This window comes from Dendrobium catenatum, unplaced genomic scaffold, assembly GCF_001605985.2.
Source record: "Dendrobium catenatum unplaced genomic scaffold, ASM160598v2 fragScaff_scaffold_390, whole genome shotgun sequence".
In the NCBI taxonomy this organism is placed as follows: domain Eukaryota; kingdom Viridiplantae; phylum Streptophyta; class Magnoliopsida; order Asparagales; family Orchidaceae; genus Dendrobium; species Dendrobium catenatum.
The window spans coordinates 7,217,024-7,239,494 of NW_021318852.1; the positions used below are offsets into that span (position 1 = coordinate 7,217,024).

The window sequence follows — 22,471 nt, forward strand, 5'->3', positions numbered from 1 at the left end:
ACATCATTCATCCAGGCAATAACAAAATGTATCAGGATTTAAAAGAGGTATTTTAGTGGCCAGGAATGAAGAGAAGTGTGGCAGAAACAGTATCCAAATGTACTTCATGTCAGATGGTTAAGATTGAACATCAGAAACCAGGAGGATTTCTACAGCTCTTACCTATACATGAGTGGAAATGGGAAGACATTGCTATAGATTTTGTGATTGATTTACCCAGATCTACAAGAGGATGTGATGCTTTATGGGTGATCATTGATAGGTTGACTAAGTTTGTATACTTCTTACCTATCAAATAGTCTGATACAGTTGAGAAATTGGTAGCTTGTATGTTGATCAGATTGTTAGATTACATGGGGTACCTAAGTCTATAGTGTCAGATCGGGATGGAAGATTCACTTCCAGATTGTGGAAGAAGGTTTAAGAAGTTATGTGTACCAGGATTATTTTTAGTACAGCTTTTCACCATCACATAGATGGGCAGTCAGAAATAACTATTCAGACCTTAGAAGATTTACTTAGGTTATGTGTTTTGGATTTTGGTTTTAAGTGAGAGACATATGTACCTTTGATTGAATTTGCCTATAGCTTCCAAGCAAGTATCGGTATGGCTCCTTATGAAGCTTTGTATGGGATAAGGTGTAGGACACCTTTAAGTTGGGCTGAGACAGGGAAAGGAAGATTATTGGTGCTGATATGGTTGATGATGCTACAGAAAAGATCAGGTTGATCTGATATAGATTGAGGGCAATGCAGGATAGACAGAAGAAATACTATGATGTCAAACACCGACCAGTTGAGTTTGATGTTGGAGAGTTTGTATTCCTCAAAGTCAGTCTAATAAAGGGAGTGAAGAGATTTGACAAAGTGGGAAAGCTGAGTCCAAGATATGTAGGTCCTTTTGAGATTCAGAAAGGATTGGAAAGGTGGCCTATAGGTTGATTCTACCAGCACACATAAGTGGAGTGCATGATGTGTTTTATATTTTCTTTTTAAGGAAATATATTTCAGATGAAGCTCAAAGGATTAATGCTGAAGTGGTAGATATTCAACCGGATTTAACATTTGTAAATGAACCAGAGAAAATCCTTGACTGTGATGTTAAGCAGTTGAGGAGCAGAGCGATTCCTTATGTTAAGGTGCTTTGGAAGCACAGTTCAGAGAAGAATGCCACTTGGGAGGAGTCAGAAATGAGGGAGAATCACCCTCATTTATTTTGACTAAGGTATGACTTTACTATTTAATATTTTTTTTTTCTTTTAAATTTCGAGGACTAAATTTCTATTAGAAGGGGAGAATTGTAAAACCCGAAAATGACTTTCGTAGGTCGTCGCACGCTTTTCGACGCATCGCGATGAGACAAGTGAAATTTTTGAAGTTAATGGAATTTGATGGAAATAATTTTATAAAATCTTACGCAAAATTCTGATCGTTTTGATATATATAACTTATATTAAATTATGTGTATTTTAGAAATTAAAATTGATTTAGTCCCATAAATGCCAACTTTACCCCTCATAAGTATTAATGCTGAAATAGATTAAGTAAGGGCAAGAGGGTCATTTGCAAAACCTAATTTCTCTAATATGAGTAAACTGCCCCCCCCCCCCCCCCCTGAATGTTTTTAAAACATGAATTTGAATTTTTAATAAAAATTTTATTTTTATAATTGTATAAATAATTTAATCCAAAAATTAATAATATAATTATAAATATATGTTAAGGATTAATTTTGGAGCAATATTTTGATAAAATTGAAGATTTGTGATTTTCCAAATTTTAATATTTAATTAAATCCAAAAATTAAGGTTTATTTAATTTAAAATTCATTAAGTGTCGTAAAGAATAATTAAGGGGAAAACGAAGGGTTTAGACATATGAATTAAATTATTAAATTATGACCCGTCTCTTTTGTTATCATTTTAGGTTGTGGTTGTTAAAGTGATAAGCTGTGTCAAAATAATTTTTTGAAGATGTTTTGTACTTGGGTTGAGGTAGATATTCATGTTTTTAGTAAAAATTTCATAATTATGCTTCGTTCTATCATTCAATATAAATGTTTGAAAAGTTTAATGTTATACAACATTTTTGACAATATGTACATTTAAGTCTTTTATTTCATGAAATTAATGAGCTTTCAGTAGATTAAATATTTTTATGTTTTGAACAAATGAATTTTTGATTTTCACATTTATTTTTCAATACACATATGAATGAAAAAAAGTATAATAAAAGAATGTGCATGCACATGCATAGTGTCCAAAATAGTAAAGAGACTCGAATGAGTCAAATGGTAAAGGAGACTCGTAGAGCCAATGGTAAAGGAGGCTCATAGAGCAGATGATAAAGGAAATGGTCAAAATTTGACTGTGTACCTGATCAATACAAAATTATGAGCAGATCCGAGACGGGCGATATTAAAGACATTATGCATTATATTGATTTCCTTATGTTTTTTTTCAAAGTATGAGAATTGATGTTTAAGAAAAGAAAAAGATAAATGAAAGGTTTTATATTAAGAAAAAGTTATGAAAAAATGTTTCTTATATGTACTGATACGAAATTATGCAAGTTTGACAATCCTTTCATATTTTCATACAAAAATCTTCTTTATTTTGGTTTTATGTAAATTTTTATCTAAAGACATGAACTGCCTGCTGAGCGAGTAAGCTCGTCCTACATTTGGAAATGTTTTTCAAGAGAAATTGTTAAGAAGTGATGGCTGCACGATGATTGTACACATGACCTCTAGAAGAAATATTCTTTTTGTATTTTTTTTGTCACGACCCGGCCCGGCTAGCCCTATAAAAACGGGACGGGAAATGTCGGTCGTACGGAAGAGCACAATTAAACATAAATAGTTTCATTAAAGATTTTAATATCAATACATAAACATCATCCAACATTAAATGAAAAAGCTACTAAACAACATCAAATAAAAGTGTTCCAAATTTTTTCTTTTCACACAACTACTAAAACATCAAACCACAAATTACATAAACTCCAAATCACTGTTCATACACAGGTACAAACTCAAACTCACAAACTACACAGACAAATAAAGACTCAAACTCAACAAAAAAACATAAAAGAGAACCTTTCCTCCTGAGGTCTTCTACGACGATATGTTTACGGTCGTCGTGCAACCATCACTTATCTCCTGAAAAAAAAAATATTTCAAACGTAGGATGAGCTTGCTCGCTCAACAGATAATTCATAACTCAATTAATTTCATAAGATGCATATAACAAAAACTTTTATAATTGGAATCATTTCATATCATTTTGCAAATCATAGCATTTGAATTTCCATTCTTACTCTCTTTTTTGCTTTCTTTCATTCTTTCTTTTTTTTCTTTCCTTTTATCATTTTCATATGCAATGCAATTATGCTCATGTTAAATGTATACACCCGTCCCGGAAGTACCAGTGTTCGTACTGATCAAGTACACAGCCAATTTTTGACCATTTCCTTTACCATTTGGCTCCGTAGAACCTCTTCACCATTTGTCTTTTGTAAGCCTCTTTACCTTTACCATTTTGGCACTTCCGGATCAACATGCACATTAAATTGTTATTCAATTTAAATCTTTCAATTATGCTCAATTTGTCTTTCATAAGCTTCATAAATTTTTATGCTTAAGTATTCTTCATATGCTTTAAATGCTTTTCAAATAATATATAAAATAGAAACATAAAATTGTAGGATATTCTTTCAATCATTTAATATAAAACATTTAACAGTAAAATAATTGCATAAAATTTCATTTTAAGCATAAAAAAATTTTAAGCACTTATAAATTTAATTGAGGTATGAACATCTACCTCTCTTAAGCACGGTATGTCGCTTCGACAAAGTTCTTTCACCTTACACTTTAACGATCACAACCTAAGAAAATTTATAAAAGAGACGTGTCACATAATTCAATCTTCATGAAGGCTTAAGATTGATTCTAAGTCTAATGCTAAACCCGTTGTTTTCCCCTTAACTATTCTTTATGATACTTAATAAATTTTTAATTAAATAAACTTAAATTTTCAGATTTAATTAAATCTAAATTTTTGGAAAATTATAAATCTTCAATTTCATAATAATATTGCTCCAAAATTAATTCTTAACATATAATTATAATTATAATTTAAAATTTTGGATTAAAATAATTATGGAAATTATAAAAACAAAATTTTCGTCAAAAATTCAAATTTTCGCTTTAAGATCATTCCTAAGGACCTTAGAAACATTTTTCCTAAAAGCACTTAGTAGTAATTAGATTTTTAACAAAAAGTCTTAATTTTTCTTTCTCCAAAAATTTCTCTAATTTCTTCAATTTTACCGTTAAAATGTTCATCTAAACATTCCTTATTTATTCCTTAAAGAAAATTCAGAAGAAAAACAAAAATCTATAAAACCTTAGAAAATTCTTTTTCATAAATCTTGAGATCTATAAAGATTTGTTTTAAAATAATCATATCTGAAGACTCCTTTCGTCATCCTCTTCATTTTGGACAAATTTTCTCGCCCGAAGAAAGCTGCCAGAGAGGAGCCCGTCCAAGCCCTTTCCGTACTCGTCCGCCCGTCCCGCTCGGTTTCGGCCGATTTGCCTGAATGGGATAGGGAGGAGTGTTCGGTTAGGCCTAATAAGAGAGAATGGGATTGCCAAAAGTCCATTTTACCCTCACCTGAAAATTTTTGGGCTTCTATTCGCATAGGGGTAAAACTGGTATTTCCAAACTTCTGAATTTTATAATTTCCAATATACACATAATTAATTAAAAGTCATATATATCAAAACGATCAGAATTTTGCGTAGGGGTTTTTAAAATTATTTTTGTTAAATTCTATTAACTTTAAAATTTTCATTTAAGTCTCGTCTTGATGCGTCGAAAAACGTGCGACGACCCATGAACGTTGTTTTCGGGTTTTACAATTCTACCCTCCTAATAAAAGTTTCGTCCTCGAAATTTAAAAGAAAAACTAATCAATAAAGCCATACCTTAGCCAAACAAATGAGGGTGGTTCTCCCTCATTTCTGACTCTTTCTCCTAGGTTGCATCCTTCTCTGAACTATGCTTCCAAAGCACCTTGACATAAGGGATCGTTTTGCTCCTCAACTGCTTAACTTCATAGTCAAGAATTTTCTCTGGTTCATTAATAAATGTTAAATCTGATTAAATATTTACCACTCCAATATTAATCCTCTGAGCCTCATCTAAAATATATTTCCTTAAAGAGAAAATATGAAATACATTATGCATTCCACTCATATGTGCTGGTAGAATTAACCTATAAGCCACATTTTCAATCTTTTCTGAAATCTTAAATGGACCTACAAATCTTGGACTCAACTTTCCTGCTTTGCCAAATCTCTTCACTCCCTTTATCGGACTGACCTTAAGGAACACAAACTTTCCCACATCAAACTCATCTGGTCGATGTTTAGCATCATAGTATTTCTTTTGTCTGTCTTGCACTGCCCTCAATCTATCTTTGATCTACCTGATCTTTTCTGTAGCATCATCAATTAGATCAGCACCAATAATCTTCCTTTCTCCTATCTCAGCTCAGCTTAAAGGTGTCCTACACCTTCTCCCATATAAAGTCTCATAAGAAGTCATATCAATACTTGCTTAGAAGTTGTTGTTATAGGCAAACTCAATTAAAGGTACATATGCCTCCCACTTACCACAAATATCCAGAACACATAACCTGAGCAAATCTTCTAAGGTTTGAATGGTTCTTTCTGACTGATCATCTATCTGAGGATGGAAAGCTGTACTAAAGGTAAGTCTGGTACCCAAAGCTTCCTGAACCTTCTTCCAAAATCTAGAAGTGAATCTTCCATTCCAATCTGACACTATATTCTTAGGTACCCCATGTAATCTGACAATCTGATCAACATACATGCTTGCCAATTTTGCAACTGGATTAGACTGTTTGATAGGTATAAAGTGTGCAGACTTAGTCAACTTATTAATGATTACCCATAAAGCATCACATCCTCTTCTGGATCTGGGTAAACCAACCATAAAATCCATAGCAATGTCTTCCCATTTCCACCCTGGTATGGGTAAAGGCTGTAAAAATCCTGCTGGCTTCTGATTTTCAGCCTTAACCATCTGACATGAAATATATTTGGATACTGTTTCTGCCACACTTCTCTTCATTCCTGGCTACTAAAACACCTTCTTTAAATCCTGATACATCTTATTACTTCCTGGATGAATGGTTTAACTGGAGTAGTGAGCTTTTTGAAGGATTTCTTTTCTTAAGTCATCCACATATGGTATGCACAATCTGCCCTTATAACGAAGCAATCCTTCATCATAAAGCTTAAAATCTTCAATGTGTTCCACACTGACCAAATCCAGTATCTTCTTAAAGTTTGCATCATGTGACATAGCTTCTAGTACCCTTTCTGGAAAGGTTGATATAATAGTAGTTTGATTCAACCTTATAATTTCTGCATCATTGGGTTGAACAATTGAAATCTCTAACTTCTCCAAATCCCTTATCAATTCCTGCTGCTCTGTAATCTCCAATTTTCATTACCTGAATTCTTTCTGCTTAAAGCATCACAACCACATTTGCTTTGCCAGGATGATACTGAATGTCTAACTCATAATTTTTAATAAGTTCTAGCCATCTCCTCTGCCTTAGATACTGTTCCTTCTGGGTGAAGATATACTTCAAATTCTGGTGGTTCGTAAAAACTTCACACTGAACTCTGTACAAGTAATGCCTCCAGATCTTCAAGGCAGAAATTACTGCAGCTAACTCCAGATCGTGAGTTGGGTAATTCCTTTCATGATTTTCAATTGTTTAGAAGCATAGGCAATGACTCTTCCATTCTGCATCAGTACACAACCCAACCCTTTATGTGAGGCATCACTGTAAAGCTGAAACACATCTAATCCTGATGGTATAGTCAGCACTGGAGTAGTAATTAAACACTGCTTTAACCTCTGAAAAGCTTCTTCACACTGAGCTGTCCAGTCAAACTTCACTGCTTTCTGAGTCAATTTATATAGTGGCATAGATATTTGAGAAAACCCCTCAACAAATCTCTTGTTGTAGCCTGCTAATCCTAAAAAGCTCCTAACCTCAGTCATTGTAGCTAGTCTTGGCTAGTCTACTATCGCTTGCACCTTATACTGATCCACAGCTTTCTTCCCATCAGTGATTTCATGCCACAAAAATTTCACTCTTCAGCCAAAATTCATATTTGAAGAACTTAGCATAGAGTTCATTTCCCTTCAATGCATTTAACCCAATCCTTAAGTGATTTACATGCAGTTCCTCATTTTGGGAGTATACCAGTATGTCATCTATGAATACTATCACGAATAGATTCATAAATGGCTTCAAGATTCTATTCATGAGGTCCATAAATACTGCAGGGGCATTCGCCAAACCAAAGGGCATCACTACAAACTCATAATGCCCGTATCTGGTACTGAAAGTAGTCTTTGCAATCAATGTTTTAAAAGGCGAAATTGAGAATTGAGGCGTTTTTTCTAAGCGAGGCGTAAGCCTCAAAACGATTAAAATAAATTAATTTAAAATTATAAATAATAACAAAAACTAACAAAATATTATGTCAACTATGAATTTGAAGATTTGTTTTAACAATTATTTGTACTACCAATAATAAAATAACATGAATACAACAATATACCGGTCTGCCGGGGGGTCCAAGGGGGCGCTGCCCACTGGCGGGGTTCGACCAGCAGTTTTCGGGGGCAGTGCCCCCGAAACAAAATTTTATTATAAGAGTAATTTTGAAATTCTGCTTGTATTTAAAGTTTGTAAGTTGTTTGTATGGAAAAATACCGAGCGGTACCGAGTATGTACCGCTCGTACCGGGCGGTACTGGCTCGGTACCGAGTGGTACATGCTCGGTACTGAGCGGTACTGGCTCAGTACCGAGCATGTTCCGCTCGGTACCAAGTGATATTGGCTCGAAAAATAAGGAATTTGTTCTTCGTTGTGAGCTCCGTCGAATCCTAATGAGGCGTCGCCTCATGCTGCCTCGAGGCGTTACGCCTCAACGTGTACACCTCGCTGAAAAAAATTGTACGCCTCGTCAAATACATTGAGGCTTAAGCCTCAATGCGCCAGGTTAGTGCCTCGAACTGAGTCGCGCCTCTGTTCGGATGCCTCGACCGCTTTTTTAATCGATGTTTGCAATGTCTTCCTCTCTAATCCTGAGCTGGTGATACCCTGATCTCAAATCAATCTTGAGAAATACTGAAGCACATTCAAACTGATCAAACAAATCATCTATCCTTGGAAGAGGATATTTATTCTTCACTGTCAACTTGTTCAGCTCTTTGTAATCTATACAGAGTCTTAGGTTTCCATCCTTTTTATTTATAAATAGTACAATAACACCCTAAGGGGAGGTACTATGCTGATGAAACCCTTCTCAAGCAACTCTTACAGTTGCTCTTTCAACTCCTTAAACTCTTAATTGTCATTCTGTAAGTAGCCTTAGCAACAGGTTCAGCTTCTGCCACTAAATCAATAGAGAAATCTATTTCTCTACTTGGAGGTAAGCCAGGTAAATCATCTGAAAACACTTATGGGAATTCCTGAACAATTGGGATGCCCTTCAGCTCTCTTTCTTCTTTCATCTCCTCCTTAACATAGGCCAAGAAGCCTTCATATCCTTTTTTTTTAACATCTGAAAAGCCTTCAAGGATGACACAATCACTATAGTTACTCCTTTATCCCTTGAAATTTGAACTTCTTCTCTCGTGACATACAAAACTTAACCTCCTTTTTGTTATAATTTATAGTCACGAAATTACAAGATAATCAATCTATGCCTAAGATTGCATCAAACTTAGATAGAGGTAAAACAATCAAATTCGCTTTGAAGCTCTTATCACAAATTCTCAAATCCACTTGACATCTCTGCTTAGCTTCCATATGATTTACATTAGGCATCAAAACTGACAGTAATTTAATCATAACTGTAGAAATCTAACTTGCAGATCTAACAAACTCTTCTGAAATAAAGGAGTGTGATGCTCTAGTATCAAACAAAATTCTAACAGGTTTATCGCACATAAGGATTGTCCCTAATCATAAATAAGTACAACATTCATTTACAAAACATGTCATTCATTAATTATTTATTTCATTTTTATTCATTGTTCATTCATATTCATAAAAAAATCATTGCAATTAATTAAATTACGTAACTGTAATCACATCAGAAGACCCCTTAGCTTCTTGCTGGGACAATCCATAGACTCGAGGTTAAATATTCTGATGAGTCTAATCTTGAGAAGGCACAGAAGCAGTAAACTCCATAGCTCTTGGTCTACCAGCTGTCCTCCGAGTATTGTTGCCTGACCTCATATCTGAAGCAGATCTCTATCCCAAAAGAGGACAAGATTTCATCATATGTCCAGGCTGATGGCACCAGTAACAAGTATTAGTGTCTGAGAGGCACTCTCCCTATGCATTCTCCCACACTTATTATATAAAGTAGCAGTTGAAGCACTGCTATCAGAGTTCCTGGATCTGGGCTTATTAGAAGTAGAAACCCCTGAATGAGAAGACTGGGCAGCCTAGGAAGGCTTTGACCTACCCTCCTTCTTCCTTTTCTGAAAATCCCTCCTCTTCTGAGTTGCTTGCATGTCCATCTCGATTCTTCTAGCTCTTTCCACCAAAGTGGGATAATCCTCAATTCCAGAAGGTACAAGAGGCTGCCTTATCACATCCTTTAATCCATTCAGAAAGCGGTGGCATTTCTCTCCAGCATCGGGTATCAGGTGTGGGGCATACCTGGACAACATCGTGAACTCTGCCTCATACTGAGAAATAGATCGGTCTCTCTGAATCAATCTGTTGAACTTGTCCTGAATCTGTCTTCTGGCTGACATAGACACATACCAACCTCTGAATACATTTATAAATTCCACCCAAGTGACTTGGCTGCTTGATCTTCCTCCAAATGTTTCTTCTAACTGATTCCTCCACTATCCTTCACCACCTTTCAGCCTCGCCATCAAAGGCATAAGCAACCAATGTCACTCTCCTATCCTTTGGGCAAGACATGTCCTCCAGTATTTTCTCAATCCGCATCAACCAATTGTCAGCCTCTATAGGTCTGCCACCTGAAAACAGCGGAGGCTTCATACCCTGAAATAGTTTCAGGTTCTTATCCATAGGTCGACTTCCACTTCCACTGCCACAGCTCTGAGTTTTGGAGGTCTTAATCATCTGAGTCATCGCTTTCGTCATCTGAGCGAATGACTCCATAGTGTTGTTGCTCTAAGGTTCTGCTACTTCTGGTAGCTCCCTCCCTTTCTCCATATTAATGCCATCAGCGGCATTCTGCTCAGGATCCATATTCCTAAGACAAAACATATCAATCATAAGGCAAAATAATTTATAAAGTTACACTTCCTACGCATTCTAAGACTCAATCAATCATCCTATAGGCTTTTTCATTGATCATTATTAAACATTTGCTCTGATACCACTCTTGTCACGACCCGGCCCTACTAGCCCGATAAAAACGGGGCGGGAACAGTCGGTCGTACGGAAGAGCACAATTAAACATAAACAATTTCATTAAAGACTTTAATATCAGTACATAAACCTCATCCAACATTAAATGAAAGAGACTCTAAACAACATCAAATAAAAGTGTTCCAAATTTTTTCTTCTCACACAACTACTAAAACATCAAACCACAAAACATAAACTCCAAATCACTGTTCATACGCAGGTACAAACTCAAACTCACAAACTATACAGGGACAGAAATAAAGACTCAAACTCATCAGAAAACATAAAAGAGAACCTTTCCTCCTGATGTCCTCTACGACGATATGTGTACGGTCGTGGTGCAGCCATCACTTATCTTCTGAAAAAAATATTTCAAACGTAGGATGAGTTTATTCGCTCAGCAGGTAATTCATAACTCAATTAATTTCATAAGATGTATATAACAAAAACTTTTATAATTGAAATCATTTCATATCATTTTGGAAATCATAGCATTTGAATTTCCATTCTTACTTTCATTTTTGCTTTTTGTCATTCTTCCTTTTTTTCTTTCCTTTTATCATTTTCATATGCAATTCAAATGCAATTATGCTCATGTTAAATGTATACACACATCCCGAAAGTACCAATGTTCGTACTAATTAGGTACACAGTCAAATTTTTGACCATTTTCTTTACCATTTGGCTCCGTAGAATCCCATTACCATTTGGCATTTGTAAGCTATTTTACCATTACCATTTTGGCACTTCTGGATCAACATGCACATGAAATTGTTATTCAATTTATAAATTTCAATTATGCTCAATTTGTCTTTCATAAGTTTCATAAATTTTTATGCTTAAGTGTTCTTCATATGCTTTAAATGCTTTTCAAATAATGCGTAAAATAGAAACATGAAATTGTAGGATATTCTTTCAATCATTTAATATAAAACATTTAACAGTAAAATAATTGCATAAAATTTCATTTTAAGCAAAAAAAAATTTAAGCACTTATAAATTTAAATGAGGTATGAACATCTACCTCTCTTAAGCACGGTATGTCGCTTCGATAAAGTTCTTTCACCTTACACTTTACCGATCACAACATAAGAAAATTTACAAAAGAGACGTGTCACATAATTCAATTTTCGTTAAGGCTTAAGATTGATTCTAAGTCTAATGCTAAACCCGTTGTTTTCCCCTTAACTATTCTTTACGATACTTAATAAATTTTTAATTAAATAAACTTAAATTTTCGAATTTAATTAAATCTAAATTTTTGAAAAATTATAAATATTCAATTTCAAAACAATATTGCTCCAAAATTAAACCTTAACATATAATTATAATTATAATTATAATTTTTGGATTAAAATAATTATGGAAATTATAAAAACAAAATTTTCATAAAAAATCCAAATTTTCGCTTTAAAAAACCTTAATTTTTCTTTCTCCAAAAATTCCTCTAATTTCTTCAATTTTACCGTTAAAATGTTCCTCTAAACATTCCTTATTTATTCCTTAAAGAAAACTTGGAAAATCTATAAAAGCGTAGAAAATTCTTTTCCATAAATCTTGAGATCTTGAAAGATTTGTTTTAAAATAATCATATCTGAAGACTCCTTTCGTCGCCCTCTTCAATTTGGACTAATTTTCTCACCGGAAGAAAGCCGCCGGAGAGGAGCCCGTTGAAGCCCTTGCCGCACTCGTCCGCCTGTCCTGCTCGGTTTCAGTCGATTTGCGTGAATGGGATAGGGAGGAGTGTTCGGTTAGGCCTAATTAGAGAGAATGGGATTGCCAAAAGTCCATTTTTCCCTCACCTAAAAATTTTTGGGCTTTTATTCACATAGGGGTAAAACTGGTATTTCCAAACTTCTGAATTTTATAATTTTCAATAAACACATAATTAATTAAAAGTCCTATATATCAAAACAATCAGAATTTTGCGTAGAATTTTGCCTAGGATTTTGTTAACTTCGAAAATTTCATTTAAGTCTCGTTGCGACGCGTCGAAAAACGTTCGACGACCCATGAACGTTGTTTTCGGGTTTTACATTTTTATTGTGTTTGAAGTTTAAGTTCAGTAGTATGTACCTATGTATGAACAGTTATTGAAGTTTATGTCATTGTGGTTTGATATTTTAGTAGTTGTGTGAGAAGAAACAGTTTGGATTAATTGAGTTTAATGTTATTAGTGGCTCTTTTATATAAGTAGGTGTTATTTATGGACTGTTCCTGCCCCGTTATTATCAGGCTAGCCGGGCCGGGTCGTGACAAAAATTGTCCCTCAATTCTTTGTGAGGGACTAAGATAGTCTCCAACTATTTTGAAAGACCAGTTTGTTCCCTTAACTCCTTCAAATGAGACTTTTTTAGCACTTCCATTTAATGGTAGAGTTGATGGTGTTAAATATAAGAGTAATTAAGTCTTTTTTAATTAAAATATTTAATAACTGTAATTTTTTAGAAATTAGAATTTTTGTAAAAAAAATATATATTAAACTTTTTTGCATTTAAGTAAGAGTTGGCTGTTAGAAACTCCCAAAGATTTTAACATTTATGCTAATTTGAATTTAAATAATATTAATTTGTCTATTTATATATGTTTTAATAGATATAATTTGAAACTCCCAGCCATTCATTTTATATATACATTTTTATGTAATTGCATTATATTTGTTTTAATTGTATTTTTAATAATTGGATTTAATTAAGAGTTGACTTTTAGAGAATCTCAAATTTTTTAATTGCATTAATTTTGTATTACAATACACTTAACTTATCTACTTAAATGCATTATGTTTTTTTTAATTTCTCTTACTTTAATTGCATTTAAGTAAGAGTTGGCTGTTAGAAACTTTCAAAGATTTTAATTGCATTTATGTTTATATTCAAATACATTTAATTTATTTATTTATTTCCATTAAATATTATCAATTGCATTTAAGTAAGAGAAATCCCAAAGATTTTCATTGCATTGTATTTAAACAATTTTCGTTGCATTTAATGAATTTTGAAATGTAATTTTTTATTTTTTTTAATATCTTTTTTGGGCAAAAAAATTAATCATCTTCATTGCAGTTTTGCAAAATATTGAATTTCTATTGTTTTTAATCTTCAAGGGCAAAAATGTTATAATCAATTAATGTTATGGTGTCAAAATGACTTTCAACTAGGCATTTATTTCTTCTCAGTTAATCTATAAATGACACTTCTTCTCTCACTTTTAATATTCTTCTGTCCTTCACCAATGCCAGGCTTTACCAATCTTCTGGATAATCAATTCCAAAAAATATTTGCTGAAAATATAATTTGGGTAAAAATCGATGATGGTATGGCTAAAAAATAGTTTTAATTTCTCCTCTTTTGTAATAATCCTTTCTTATATGAGGAAGTTTTTTTATCAAAAATTCTTTTCTTATTTGCTCCTTATGCTCTTATATGAGGTTATTTTCCCATAAAATTAAGTTGTAATCCTTATTTATTCGCCTCTTCTCCACTCATATGTTCGAACTCCAAGAAAAGTAAATTTTCTTCTCTTTGCTTTTTCACCTTCGTAAGTTTGTGTGATAAAGGAAATGTGAAACATACAATTTGCAAATCATAAATATTTAATTCTTTTAGAAGTATGCTATTGTGAATTTAACATATTTTTATGTGACAATTTAACATTTTTAATGTCCTTTGATTTTATTCTATAACTTTCTGAATTTACAAATCATGAAGATTTAATTCTTTTGTATGTATGTTATTATGAATTTAATTGGTTTTTATGTGAGAGTTTAACATTTCACATGTAATTCTTCTTTTGATTCAATTCTATAACTTTTTGGAGATTCACCTAATTCGATAGAGCAGAAAAAAATTTATTCATCAAACATCACTATTTTATATAGTAAAACAATATTTTATTTCATTATCAATTGCTTTTTTATATCTATCAAATGTTTTTTTTTCTTATATTTTTCATGAAAATCTGAAGCTTGTCACCTTTGAATTTAGATCCTTCGGTCAGGTTGGGTTGATTACCTTATTCGACTAAATAGACTAGGGACCATGATAACTCTAGATGTAAAAATCCAAGCTCTAAAATTATTGCTACTATGCTTCAGGCACTTGGTGTCTACCTAACAACTAGCCTTAGTCGAAATTTTTCTCTCGTCCCCAGGAGGGTAATTAACCATAGGGGTTCGCTCCTTTGGGAAACATGGACTCAAATCGTAAAATCTTTATAGAATGAGGGTGAAATCTTTTAGTAGTGTCTTATCTCAAATATAATCTGCCATCTGAAATTTTTACTTGGAATATTATCCGTTAAAACTCTCTTTCTTGTATAAAACGGTGCGAAGAGGATGAGGCATGCAAATTTTTTATGACCACATTCAACTAATTCAATGTTTTACCTGTACTTTTAATTAATTGTCAGTGTTCCTTACAGTAATGTTTTGGGTCTCACATACCCATTTTATTTTTATAACCATCAAAAGGTCAAAATTTTGTTTCCATTTTGTGATAATGCATGATGAGTAGGAGGAATCTTCCATTTGTCTTAAAGTGCGCATCAACGACAAGAGAAAATAGAGAAATTAATTAGAGAGGCTAGAAAGAAAAGAGAGGCACAGTATTCTCTAAAGAAGTTGTCTTCCAAATCATTTTTGAGTCACTACCAAGGTTATGTTTATGCTAGAAATTCTTACCTGTTTATTTAGGTCGCTATCCAGATATTTTTCTGCACCTAAATTGGTTTTTTTGTTATTTAAGGAGTCTATTAAATATTTTTAAGTTACAATTGACAAACAAATACTGCTAGCATTTGATAAAAAGAATATATATTCGAATCCATATAAAAATTTTTGCATTGTCATTAATGTGATAACGAATTAAAATTCTCTTCTAACGTATCATTATCTATTTCATTTAATCTTACATTATAGTTTGTGATTCAGCTTAGTATGAATGTTTGTAAATATAACTAGAAACAAACCAAAAAATGACCCTGATCAGTTCTTTTTCTAAGCTTCTTTGATTTTTTCATTTAATTTTTAACCAGATAGTTTAGTTCTGGATACGTATTGATTTGCTTGTTTTGATTAATCTTTCCTAACTCATGGAAGCTTCATAGGGCTTCATATATTCTACATAAGATAATCCCATTGTATTCTGTCTACCTAACTTGTGTTAATTTTATGGTATTATTCTTATGTTTTTTAATGTTATGTCAGACTGGGCTAATACTGGACCTTCCATCTTCATTTTTATGATGAACATAACCAGCATGTACTTGGTTTCTTAAGATAACAGGAGAAAAATGCCAGCATTTTTCATTGCATTCTTTTACTTCAATTTTTTTAATAGTCCTGTAGGGAGCAGCAGTTACTTTGGTAGAATTAGGAGAATATCAGCGTGCTTCATCTCTTCTTGAAATGCTAATCAAGGTTTGCCTGTACATTCTCTTCATTTTTATGCCTTTATATTTGAAGTTGATCATGATATAGTCTGAGTTAACTGTTACATTTTATTCCAATTTTGAATACATGAGTTTTATGTCAGGAAAGGCCTGAAAACGTTGATGCATATCGCTTACTTGGTGAAGTCAAATATGAGCTGAAAGATTATGAGGGGAGTGCTGCAGCTTATAGAAGTTTCTTATCAGTTAGTATGGTGCATTGGATGCTTGTGCAAAATTTCCTTAATGCAGTATTATCATTGATAGTTTCACTTTTAGGACTTTATGGATTTTGTTACAAATAACGACAAAATAATCAGCAGTTGCTGAAAAAAGTTTCCAGTCATTTAAGGTTATTTATATAAATAAATAATAGAAATGAAACTCCTTTTTTATATTTATATTCTTAAATGTTTCCATGAACTTCTATTATCAGCATGCTTGTTATTGATTTCTTTTCTATTTTGTAATTTTTTTATTTTAAAAATCCTTCACAGACCTCTAAGAACTTGAACTTTGATGTTCTTCGCGGGCTTACAAATGCATTACTTGCAGCTAAAAAACCTGATGAGGTGAGTTTTATCTCTTAAGATTAGTATGCTTCCCTTCATTTTAGCAGCCTTAAATATCTTATATTATAGTCCTGATGTATATTGTATGAGGAAGCATTTGATAATATAGTGGGTGATTCTACGTGATTGAAAGCTGTATCAATTGGTTCTATTAACATTAATGCTGTTTAATTAATAAATATCATTGCGAAAAGTGCGCTTAGCTCTTACCCATGGTCTGGAGCTGAACTTTGCATTTGCATTCAACAAAAAAAGTGACTTACAAGTAAAGAAAGTAAGAAGGAAAAACTATTGGCTGATCGGCCTATCTATCAAGGAAAACCCCCTATCCTCCTCAAGGATGTCAAAAAAACCTTGAGGAATATACACATTTTGACTATCCCCACCCTCCCAAACAAAAGAACTTTGGGTGGCCCTTTGTGCACAAAAATGGGCCGCCCTGTTGAAACGCCTATAAGTATGGGTGAACAAAACTTTCTGAAATTGCTTAATCCAGTCCAGATCCAAACAGTTCGTATGCGGATACTTCCACCACTCCCGAATTTACATTCTAATGATTTTTCATAATGCTGTGTAGGATATAAATGTTATTTAGTACCATAAATGGTGAAAGCTCTGATTTTATTTATTAATTTATCATAGACTCCATTCTCCTAATGCAACTTATATCTTAGATTTTATCACTAGGTTCATCGCGCTCGCTTTTCCTGCATCTTATTCTTGTCCAATGTTGCCTTTCTCGCTTGGTTGCTTGGAGCCCCTAGCTGTAATAGTTTCAATCCCTAGTGTGCGCTCTTATATTGCTCTCCTATTCCTTGGCGCAGATGCCTCCTACTGCATGCGCCCATTTCCATTGTGCTCATGACCCTCTTTGATAGTCCGTCTCGGTGTCTAGGTTGACTTTCTCACATAAAAATTATTTCTTGCCTCTTTGATACCACTTGCATCCCATTCAAAATCATTAGTGTTAGGTTCTATATTCCCAACCTATTTTTCCAATAGGTGTTCATCTTTTTGTCTCCACTTCCGATTCATACTTCTCTTGCATTGGGAACCCAAGCATTTGGCCACCTACATTGCTATCACCTTGTTCGATGGCCCCTCTATTTTTTGAGGTTTCTACAATATCCAAAACGCTGGGTTCTATTCTTCTTGCTGCTTGCACTCCTTAATCCTTTATTCAAGTTTTGTGGGGTTCAAGGATTCGAGTATTTTGTGGCCCTTATCCAACTATTTCCCATTATTCTTTCGTCAAGCCTCAGCTCCATCTTAACATAAGCAACCTTCTACTTTATAAGTCAAATTTGGACTATTTTCATTAAAGATGAGTTTGAAAAGCTTGCAATCTACTCATTCTTTCCAGTATGGGCAAATTTTCTTTGAGTTGCCCCAATTTAGAGATCATTCAGAAATTCATGTCAATATTTTGTTGGAAACTTCTTTGATGGTGTAATTGACCATCTTCATGTCATTTTAAGACTATCAATTGAACCATAATAAATCATACTTTTTTAGTGACAATCTTACTATGCTATTTGGTACCAGATGCAAATGCTAAAATAAAACCTCACATTTATTCTTCCAAGAAACCACCTATCACTCTTGTTTGGATTGCATTCTCATTTTTACCTTCATTATTTTATCAATCCACCTTATTCTCACTCCACTCTTTTTTTGGATATTCTTTGCAAATGGATGTTGCAATGGCTCGTCTCGCTCACCCATCTATAGCAGACTTCTGATTGAATTGGATGTTTCTATTTCTCTTAGATTTTCTTACTTTTCCTCACTCTTTTGAGTTGGAGTTAAGTGAAGGTTATCTTGTTTTTTTTTTTTCTAGAAGGTTCTTGTTCCATCACTAAGATTTGGTTCTCCAAAAAAAAAAAGAAAGAAACAGTGCGCATGGAGAGCACACTAGTTACTCAAACATGTAGTTGTTGTTGTTTCTCAAATCATGTTTGTACTCATAATTTGGTGCCAACTTCGGAAGTTTCAATTGTTTCAGAATCTTGTAAGCTTGCTCCCATTAGTCTTAGGGAATGATCAAGTCAACAGTTGCAACCACGAGCATGATCTTGATTTTTCTAATAGTACCGACGAAGTCAATGATCATATTTCAAAGGAATAAAAGTTCATAATAGTCCCCCGACTATCAATGATTGTCTAATTTAGTCCTTTTTTACATAGTTTTGCATTGTCCTATTTTAGTCCCTCGACCATATAAATTGAGCCTAAAGGTTTATGGAGGGAGTTGAAGGTAAACTTGAATTATGGAGGTCAACCTTAGAGTCTAAAGGTTTTCGCTTGAGTAGATCTAAATCAGAATATATGGAGTGTAATTTTAGTAGTAATAGACCTAGTGAGGGGATTGTGACTTTGGGCGATCAAGTCATTAATAAGAGTACACATTTTAGATATCTTGGATCTATTGTTCAGAATGATGGTGAAATAGATGGGGATATTATCAGTAGAATTCAAGTTGGGTGGTTGAAGTGGAGGAATGCATCGGGCTTGTTATGTGATAGAAATGTACCCCTCAAACTTAAGGGAAAATTCTATAAGATGGTAGTGAGGCCTGTAATGCTTTATGGTGCCGAATGTTGGCCATTAAAAGAGAAGCATAATACTAAGTTAAGTGTGGCAGAGATGAGGATGCTCAGGTGGATGAGTGGCTTTACCCTTAGAGATAGGATACGAAATGAGCATATACGTGAAAAGGTTGGAGTAGCTCCAGTAGAAGATAAGATTAGAGAGAGTCGCCTTAGATGGTTTGGTCACATAAAACGGCGGCCTTCCGATGACCCGGTTAGGAGAGTAGAGGTATTAGATTTGACTTATGTTAAGAAAGGTAGGGGTAGACCTAAAAAGACTTGGTTAGAAAATATTAGGAATGACCTTTCTTTATTAGATTTAAACGAGAATTTGACTTTTAATAGGACACAATGGAGAAAAAGGATTCATGTAGCCGACCCCACGTAGTGGGATAAAGGCTTGATGTTGTTGTTGTTGTTGTTGACTATATAAATTGAGCCAATTTAGTCCCTCGCCGTTTAAATTAACGGAGGGAGCCATAGAGGTTAGTTTCTTGGAGGCATTTAAGTAAAATAACTGCTCGATGCTTCCCGCTATAATCCCTGCTTCCTGCTATTTGCCCTGCTTCTTGCTATATGCCGTGCGCACATTCTTTTAGACGCTTGGAGACCTTTTTGCATAGAAATGAACGACCCAGGATAACGCGAGCGAGGGAGACGATACATGCAAGGAAGGTGATACGAGCAACAGGCCGGGCAAGACATGTTGTGGCATGCTTCGACACGAGCAAGAAAGGCCACGAACGGAGCTAGGTTTGTTGTTTCTCTTGGCTTCAATTGTTTGTGTCTGTTCTGCATTGAATCTCTTAATATATTGGCATCATCATGATCAAGTTAACCACCTATTTGAAAAGCATGCATCACATATAGACTTTTGTCATAATATTATTGCTAGCATTGAACATTTAAGCTAAGCTTATTTAATAGTTGACATGGTATTGACTTCTTTGTTAGCTTAAGTAAATTATGAATTAGTGTTCTTATTTAGGATATGGCAGAAATGGAGTTTTCATTAAGCACAAAATGATTTTTTTTTTTTTTAATATTTGAGGGCATTCTTTAGATAATTTGAGCTTTTGTTCCTTTTTTTCTAGGGCATAAATATTTAGAGGGAGCCTACTCTTGTGGAGCAAAGTTGGAGGCATTAGGGGCTTGTAATATTGGCATTTAGGCAACTCTAAGGATGAGTATCTGGATGGTTAATTGGGTTGAAGTTTGAGATCTATTTTAATTGATATTTGATGTCAATACAAGCCTCGTTAGGGAAGCTTTATGGAGGTTACATCTTATTTAAGTGGAGTTGGTATAGTGATTTAGAGCTATCCCCATTAACTGAATTCTTCTAGTAATGATAAAAATAGAGCCAAGTAAGCAATATTTTCTCAACATCCACTTATAAAACCTAAAATACCCCTCCTATTTAATTTTTGGAGTTTAACTGCTTAGGCTCTTGGACCAAATTGACTCAATTTTCAATAGTTGAGTGACTAAAATTGGGCAATATAGAACTCTGGGATTAAATTGGACATTTATTTATGGTCATGAGATTATTTTGAGCTTTTATTCTATTTCAACATAATCTTCTGATTATGATAAGAGTATGTAGAGCATTGATGCTTTGGTGAATATGAGGTTCCAAATCATATTTGTTAGGCAACACAGCAATAAGAAAAATGTATTGTCACTTGCCTAGATTCACCATGCTTTATGTAAGGCGTTGTTAACGAATGTTTTTATTTTTCCTTTTCTAGTATTTTGCACACTCGTCTCAGGTATCAGTATTTGTTTAGCTATTACGCAAATAATTCTTTATAATTGCTATTTGTACTCAAATAATGTACTGGTTATAACGTTTTTCCTTCAATTAAAAAGTTGAACCAATTGATAGGTTGCAATTGGATGTCCCGGATAGGCATTACGGCTGCTAAATACGGTATACCAGCTGACTTAGCTGGTAACACTTATTGTTTTTGACAAACGCATCTAACAAGTATGGCCCTTAGAAAGCTTGGTGACTTCTTAGATCAACATGGCATCACATTCATTTAACGTCCTCTATGCTTCTTTATCACTTTTAACAATAATAGATTAATCAATATATCTTACAAAAAGGTTAATGGTGCAAGTCATCTTTTGAATTGCTTTTGTTTCGAACAATACTTATTTTTAATTATATTTTTTTGATGTGAGCTTGCCTCATGGAAACACATTCCCAAGTTTAATTTCGGGTGGAAGTTTTATTTTTGTTTTTAAAAATATTCCTTGACATATTTCATATCATGCAGGCAGTTCATGTGCTTTTGTCATCACGAGAAAATATAGATGATGCAGAAAATATTGGCCTAAAGGATCCAACAGTTAGACTGAATGATGTTGACAGGAAGAGTGAGGGGATTGACCCTCTACAAGTTAGTTTTTTACCCTACATAGGAATTTAATTTATCAATGTGCAAATGTATCATATATTTCCAAGTTTACTTTTGTCTCTATAATTTAACATTTTATGCTATTGTTGGCCGTGAATGTTTTCTTGAAATTTTGGTTTCCATCAAGCACAAACTCAAGCTTCAGTGGATACTAAATAAACATGTTCATAGATGCAGATTTAGGGAAGTAATTATCTCTTAAAACAAAAAGTTCTCATTGTGTAATCTGTTACAGCCCTTATAGGATTTTAATTTGAGTTAGAACCTCATAAGTCTCTTATGTATCCCTGATATATGCAAATTTAATGGCTTCATTCCCTATACATGTACTCTAAATACCATGCTTAATAAAACGGAGTTTCTGACTACTTAGATTAGTTGAGATTAATGAAATTTCAAAATATATGAGGAGTCCAAGTTAATTGTTCAAGTTATGCCAGTTTGCTTTGAAGTTTTAGAACTTTAGTTTATTTTCTTTGTTTGCTTGTTAGCTTAATCACCATACTTCACTAGAAAAATGTTGCATTGCCAAAATCTTGAAGGAGTTTGTTCTGATTGGCTTCCTATTCATTCATGAATACTGTTTTGAATGAAGTTTGTGTTGTTCTTGGTCCATTATTGTCGAATGAGTTGGTTACACCTGTTTCTTCCACCATTTTAACTCGTTTTCCTCCCAATGCTCCGCTGGAGCATTTCTTCAAGATTCACACTACAGTCAGATGATCATAATCACTAGTGCATAAGATCATAATTGATCCTTGAGGTTTTTCAAAAAGTATGAATAAGTCAACCCTGATGACCAACTGATTTAGTTTCATGCACCAGAATGAACTAACTTTGAACCAACCATAGTGTAGGGTGAAGCTAATACAGCTTAACTGCTCAATTTTTTAGGTTATTTAGGTAGCTTGAACTCGCATGGGACTAGATG

General features: G+C 33.8%; 1 protein-coding gene across 13 annotated transcripts in view; it reads left to right on the plus strand.

Moving 5' to 3' along the window:
* LOC110103712 overlaps positions 1-22,471 on the plus strand; it is a 146,202-nt gene that overhangs the window by 76,889 nt on the left and 46,842 nt on the right. For 11 of the 13 annotated variants that reach the window (XR_003700450.1, XR_003700451.1, XR_003700452.1 and 8 more), the window contains exons 10-13: positions 15,869-15,940; positions 16,056-16,157; positions 16,449-16,523; positions 21,400-21,522. Coding sequence is in view for 6 of the 13 variants with exons in the window: in XM_028694061.1 (XP_028549894.1) it covers positions 15,869-15,940; positions 16,056-16,157; positions 16,449-16,523; positions 21,400-21,522 (372 nt within the window). In the remaining 7 variants the exon portion in view is untranslated. The remainder of the gene's footprint in view (positions 1-15,868; positions 15,941-16,055; positions 16,158-16,448; positions 16,524-21,399; positions 21,523-22,471) is intronic. The other 2 variants (XM_028694066.1, XM_028694065.1) reach the window with 2 other exon arrangements.